Here is a 6,673-nt window from a genome sequence, read left to right as displayed (position 1 = left end):
GATGTGGAGGAAGCACTATTCCAAACTCTTTAATTGTGTCCCTAGTGCACCTTATATTGTACATAATGTTGACTCTGCTGCGCCCATCACAACACATGAAGTACATGAAGCAATTCAAGGTCTATCACTAAACAAATCCACAGGAATGGATCAAATTTCTGCAGAGCATCTCAAATACTCTAGTGTAAGATTGTCTCCCCTCCTTGCACTATGTCTTTCTGCCTCTGTGGTGCATGGTTTCATTCCAGACTCAATGATGAGAGTGGAGTTAGTACCTGTGCAAAAGGACAAAGCAGGGAAAGTGGGCAGCTCTGAAAACTATAGACCCATCGCTCTTGCCAGTGTACTATCAAAAGTATTTGAACATATCTTATTGAGGAGGTTTAATCATCACATAGAATCTACAGATAATCAGTTTGGCTTTAAACCCAAGCATGGCACTGACATGTGTATTTATGCTTTAAAAGAGCTACTTAGCAAATACAAAAATAAGCACTCTACTGTATTCATGTGTTTTTTAGACGCCTCTAAGGCTTTTGATCGTGTAAACCACAAAATGCTATTTCACAAACTGAGTCAAGCCAATGTACCAAAATATCTTATTCGCTGTTTGTCCTATTGGTACGCAAATCAGACCCTGCATGTCAAATGGGACAACTGTGTGTCTGAGCCCTTTCTCATTAGTAATGGAGTGAGACAAGGTAGTTTGCTGTCCCCAATTCTGTTCAATTTTTATATGACTGACTTGTCTAAAGATCTGAGCAAGTGCAGAACTGGGTGCATGGCTGGAGAGACTGTGGTCAATCACCTTATGTATGCAGATGACCTGGTGGTCTTTAGCCCTAGCTCAGCTGGTCTTCAGGAACTGCTTAATGTGTGTTCTGTATATGGTGAACAAAATGATGTAAAATACAACACTGCTAAAAGTGTCATCATGATATGTCGCACAAAGGAGGACAGAGATCTTGTGTTCCCTCACTTTAAATTGTCTGGAAATATTCTCACTGTTGTTAATACAGTAAAATATCTTGGACATATTATGTCTGATTCTTTATCAGACGATGAGGACATGTATCGGCAGTGCAGAATGTTGTATGCACAGGCCAATGTTTTGTCTCGTAGGTTTGGCTCTTGTTCTGTTGGAGTGAAAGTAACTTTGTTTAGAGCTTACTGTACCCCACTATACACAGCTCATCTGTGGGTGAACTTTAAAAAATCTAGCCTACAAAGACTGAAAGTTGCCTATAATGATGCCCTGAGGCTTCTGTTAAAAAAGCCCAGATGGACTAGTGCTAGCGAACTGTTTGTGACTCACAGAGTGAACACTCTACAAGCCCTTCTAAGGAACCTAATGTTTAAATTTATGTGTCGATTGAATGCATCAGAAAATATGATTATTCTATTGTTGACAAATATTAAATACAGTGCCATCCGCTATTTCTCTGATCTGTGGAGACACTGGTATAATTGCCTTTTAAAAGATTGAGGAACCTTTTATCGTATTATGCCCATGTTGTACATGTTATTTGTTTGTCTGTCTGTTGTTTCTTTTTTTACTATGGACCATGAGTCCGCAATAAAGAATACTACTACTACTATATCAAGTTTTCATGTTTTAATTAGTAAAGAACTTCTTATAAACTACCCAAATAAAGGCTTACACACATAGTGTGAATATATTTTTCCAGGGAAAAGGCTGAAAATTATGTTTTTTGATCCCTGTGGAGCAAAATAGCAAAACTGTTTCCTTTGACAAGGTCTTTCAGCGTCCTGAGAATCATGTGGCAAGTTAAAGCATTGATGTTGCTTATTTATGGTCTTGCCTCCTTTTGAAGATCTTGCAACAATCAACGGGATGCATTTTGGAAATGTACTGCCAAAAATGGCCGTGTTTCCTGGAACAACTCAAATAGAGGCTTAAATAAAACACGGCTGAGAGACACATGAAAAGAAGCCGATGGGATCAGCATGCTGTGAAGCACGGAGGAGGAGGTGTGATGGTTTAACCAGCAGTAACACATCATCCTGTCTGGTTGGAGGAAGTGGAACATCATCAGCATTTCAGCGGGATGGTGATCCAGAACGTACCGCTAGGTCCTGTCAGGAAATGTAAAGAACTCTGTAAAACACTCAGACCTGCAGAGATCTGAACTGTGGGCAGCTTAGATATACAAACATCAGAGTAAAGATTCATTAAAAAATCATTTCTATCAAGTTATAACAGAATTTTCAGTGGTTTGCATTTTGGTCCACAATGACATGAAAATGAAAGAATGAATGAAAAGTACATTATTAATTGTAATGATGGCATAGTTTAACCATCACAGACTTACAGTGTGTGCAGGTTGTCATGGAGACGTCACCACGTTTCTACGAGTCAACACACAAACCAAATACAGGATCTGTCCGTCACCGTGTTTGCTCCTGCATGTGGAAGGAGAGGTAAGGGTTAAACAGCTGGCTGCAGTCTTCATTTTCACCACCAGGTGTCACTATTTCCAGCACACTGCTCCTCTAACAGGGTTTATGAGGCGTGATGAGAACCTGAATGAGCAGATTCCTGAGATGGGAAAGGAAGTTGGTTCCAGTTCCACAGACAGCAGTAAACATCTTACGTATCTCAGCCGTCTACAGAATCAAACAGAAAAAACTGTGTAATTATGTAAGAAAACAGCATCGTGGTTAGTGAAGCTTCAGGAATTCAGATTTACACTATGAGAAGTCAGACTGGATTTCACAGATTTCTGGTTACGTTTGGGAATTAAACAGTGTGTCTCAGGGGTTTTCCACGGCAGTCTTTGTACTCTGAGCCAGGCGTGTCGTCCAAAGATCAGGGAGCTTCGTCATGTGATTGTACTCTTCATCATCCTCTTCTCCATCTGCAGGATCAGATCACTGTGTTTGGTTTTCTCTTCCAAAACAATCTGTCCAGTTCAGAGATACAAACTTTGTTCTCTCTAACTCACAGAAGTCCATGTTAAGAATAAGAAGGAGCATCCACAGCTCAGAAACATGGAATATAAATGTTTAACTTCTCAGTCCTGGCCTATGTAATTCATATGTAGGTATAAATGAAGAGGTTTATCATCCTCAGCTATTGGACGTGGCAGCGATCGGAGACCCTCACAGTTAAAGCTCCAACCAGAGCTCCAACAGCAGCTCCAGCAGCGGCTCCAAGCACCACACCGATGGGACCTCCAGCGACCCCCAGCACTCCTCCGACGACAGCTCCGCAGGACGTTGCTATGGCGATTGCTGGCGCTGCGGTGAAGTTGTTTGACCTCTCGGCCCGGGCTCGAGCCTCATACTGGTATCGCACGTGCAGCCGGGTCTCCTCCCTGTGGTAGGTCTGTCCGGAGTACTTGGCTCGGAGCGCCTGCAGCTCCCTCTGCTTCTTCTCCTCCATCTCTTTCAGGAGTCGCTCCTTCTCCATCTCTATGGCCGCCTCCGCTCTCCTTCAGCATCTTCTGATGCTACTTCCAGCAGGATAATGCACCATGTCACAAAGCTCAGATCATCTCCACCTGCTTTCTAGAACATGACGATGAGTTCACTGGACTCCAACGGCCTCCACAGCCACCAGATCTCAGTCCAGTAGAGCAGCTTTGGGATGTGGTGGAACGGGAGATTCTCATCATGGATGCAGCCGACAAACTGAGGAATGTTTTCACCACTTTGTTCCATCTATCACACCAAGAATTAAAAAGGGGATCTGAGCCGGTTTCTTTACACACTTTTAGGAGGAGGACATTAAATAAATGGCTCAAACTAATTAATATTCCAAGAAATTATATATATATATATATATATATTTTACATGTAGCAATCTATAAAAAGTGACAAATTAATATTTTGGTTTTTATTTTCAACTGTCATAATTAAACTTTTTTGAATAGTTTATCCCTATTTATTTACTTTTCCATTTCATTTTATTTATTTAATGTTATTTTATTTTATTTATTTAATGTTATTTTATTTTATTTATTTAATGTTATTTTATTTTATTTATATGAATGCATTAGTTTCCTTTTATAGTTTCTTCCTCTGATCAGTTTTTTGGAAACTCCTGAAATCTGAGAAGGAAAATAAAATAATTGGTTGCTGCGTCATCACGTGACCGCTCAGCAGCTCCGTCATGTGACCAACAGGAACCGTGCTTATAAGTGAGCGGCACCGCGCGCAGCTACGTATCCGAGCTGAAGGTATGGATGAGCGGCTGTCTGCGGGGCTCCTGTCCGCTGTCCTCCTCTTCCTCCTCGCGGAGTCCTCCTCCGGACAGACGTACCCGCTGAGTGATGGAGGAGGTCTGGGCAGACAGTTTGACGGGATCGGAGGGTTGAGCGGAGGAGGGGTAAGTCTATCTTTCACTTCCTGGTCTCTTTCCTCATCTTCCTCATCTGACCCTTTATCTGTGTGCGCGAGCAGGCGACGTCCCGGTTACTGGTGAACTACGCGGAGCCGTACCGCAGCCAAATCCTGGACTACCTGTTCAAGGTGAGACCGGAAGCAGCTGTACTGTACAGGTTGGAGGAAGTTCATAGTTTTTATGTTTATGTTTGTGTCGCGTGCAGCCAAACTTTGGAGCCTCTCTGCACATTCTGAAGGTGGAGATCGGAGGAGACGCTCAGACCACAGGTGAGTCATGTGCTTCTTCCTGCATCACGTGACCACATCTGTTCACTGTCAGGAAACAAGACTCATGTGACTCCGTCTATGGCAAGCCGTTTTAACATTTAATAGTTAAACATGCCTATCCAGTCTTAAATACAAAGATATCACCAACGTAATTTTGACTAGTCATTGTTACATTTGGACTAGTCAAAATGTCAGTTAGAAATATCTTTAATTCAGTTTAGACTAGTCACAATTTACAGTCATGATATCTATAGTTCCGTTTTGACTAGTCAAAGCTCAGTTACAGATATCTACAATGAACTTTACCTTCAACTCGTCACATATCTTACACAAAATAGCAGATATCTATAACTGAGTTTTGACTAGGCAGAAGTGAGATTAAACGTCATTTTGACTAGTCAAAGCAGATACACGATGCCTTTTTAACATTTAATACAAGATCTGGATATGTAATACAGATATCTGCAACCTAGTTCTTCCTAGTATAAACTTTAATGTTAGATATCCACAACAGCATTCCTCCTATCCACACTTCACATTAAGGATATCCACTACGTCATTTCTCCTAGTCAAAATGACATCACGTTCTCCATTCATTTCTATGGGTGACGTCATTAGAGATATCTGTAATTCAATTACGGATATCCACAGTTTTAATTATGGATATCCTTAACAGAACTATGACTATCCATAATTGTAGTTTGAGATATCCACAATATGATTTTGACTAGTCATTACTCAAGTTAAAGATATCTAAAACTCCTCTTAATTAAAGATATCTGTCATAACTTTTATAGATATTCAAATGTGTGTTTTAACTATCAAAAATGTTTTATAGATATCTTAAACTGTCCATGTGACTAGTCGAAACTAAAATAAAGATATCTTAAGTTGTAGTTGTGACTAGTCATAATGTATTTTTAGATATCTGTTATTGAGTTGCAGATATCTTCAATCATTTTTTTATTAGAGATATCCACAAGAGGAGATATCTTTAACAACTGTTTTGCCTAGTCAGAAACAAATTATAGATATCCATGCACAGAATTCTTACTAGGCGAAATTACATAACAGATATCTGTAATTACAGCATAACCGCGTAACGGGGCTATATAAAATCGACCGAAAAGGATTTTAGCGTTAGCAAAGGTGTAAAATGATCAAAAGTTCAGTAAATTTTTTTGGGACTGGGCTTAACTATACATCCATAGACTAGACAGAAAGGAGCCTGACACAAGAGATAATTAATTAAATTTATTTGAGACTACTAAACTTGCCAAACATTTACTCTCGAATCCAGCAGATGGCGGTAATACTAAACCCCCATAAAACATCACGAAGAAGAAGTTTTGAATGGTTCTGACAGCTTTGACTAGATAAAATGACGTTAAAGATATCTTTAATCTCACTTCTGCCTAGTCAAAACTCAGTTATAGATATCTGCTATTTTGTGTAAGATATGTGACGAGTTGAAGGTAAAGTTCATTGTAGATATCTGTAATTGAGCTTTGACTAGTCAAAATGTAATTATAGATATCATAACTGTAAATGTGACTAGTCTAAACTGAATTACAGATATCTCTAACTGACATTTTGACTAGTCTAAATGTAACGATGACTAGTCAAAATTACGTCAGTGATATCCGTGTTTTTGTAACAAAATACGCAATTACAGATATCTGTTATGTAATTTCGCCTAGTAAGAATTCTGTGCATGGATATCTATAATTTGTTTCTGACTAGGCAAAACAGTTGTTTAAAGATATCTCCTCTTGTGGATATCTCTAATAAAAAAATGATTGAAGATATCTGCAACTCAATAACAGATATCTAAAAATACATTATGACTAGTCACAACTACAACTTAAGATATCTTTATTTTAGTTTCGACTAGTCACATGGACAGTTTTAAGATATCTATAAAACATTTTTGATAGTTAAAACACACATTTGAATATCTATAAAAGTTATGACAGATATCTTTAATTAAGAGGAGTTTTAGATATCTTTAACTTGAGTAATGACTAGTCAAAATCAT

The 6,673-nt window shown here is 39.1% G+C and overlaps 1 protein-coding gene across 3 annotated transcripts in view; it reads left to right on the top strand.

Annotated features, from left to right (window-relative positions):
• Positions 1-6,673, top strand: part of galcb (galactosylceramidase b) — a 29,868-nt gene that overhangs the window by 12,811 nt on the left and 10,384 nt on the right. The window contains exons 3-5 of one of the 3 annotated variants that reach the window (XM_041971568.1): positions 4,184-4,351; positions 4,426-4,494; positions 4,572-4,635. In XM_041971568.1, the coding sequence (XP_041827502.1) occupies positions 4,205-4,351; positions 4,426-4,494; positions 4,572-4,635 (280 nt within the window). In that variant the 5' untranslated portion in view covers positions 4,184-4,204. Of the gene's footprint in view, positions 1-4,158; positions 4,352-4,425; positions 4,495-4,571; positions 4,636-6,673 lie in introns of those variants that run through there. The other 2 variants (XM_041971567.1, XM_041971569.1) reach the window with 2 other exon arrangements.

The sequence above is a fragment of the Melanotaenia boesemani genome, chromosome 20 (assembly GCF_017639745.1).
Source record: "Melanotaenia boesemani isolate fMelBoe1 chromosome 20, fMelBoe1.pri, whole genome shotgun sequence".
Classification (NCBI taxonomy): domain Eukaryota; kingdom Metazoa; phylum Chordata; class Actinopteri; order Atheriniformes; family Melanotaeniidae; genus Melanotaenia; species Melanotaenia boesemani.
The sequence above is the reverse complement of the archived record's forward strand: the minus strand, read 5'-3'. Positions and strand labels throughout refer to the sequence as shown.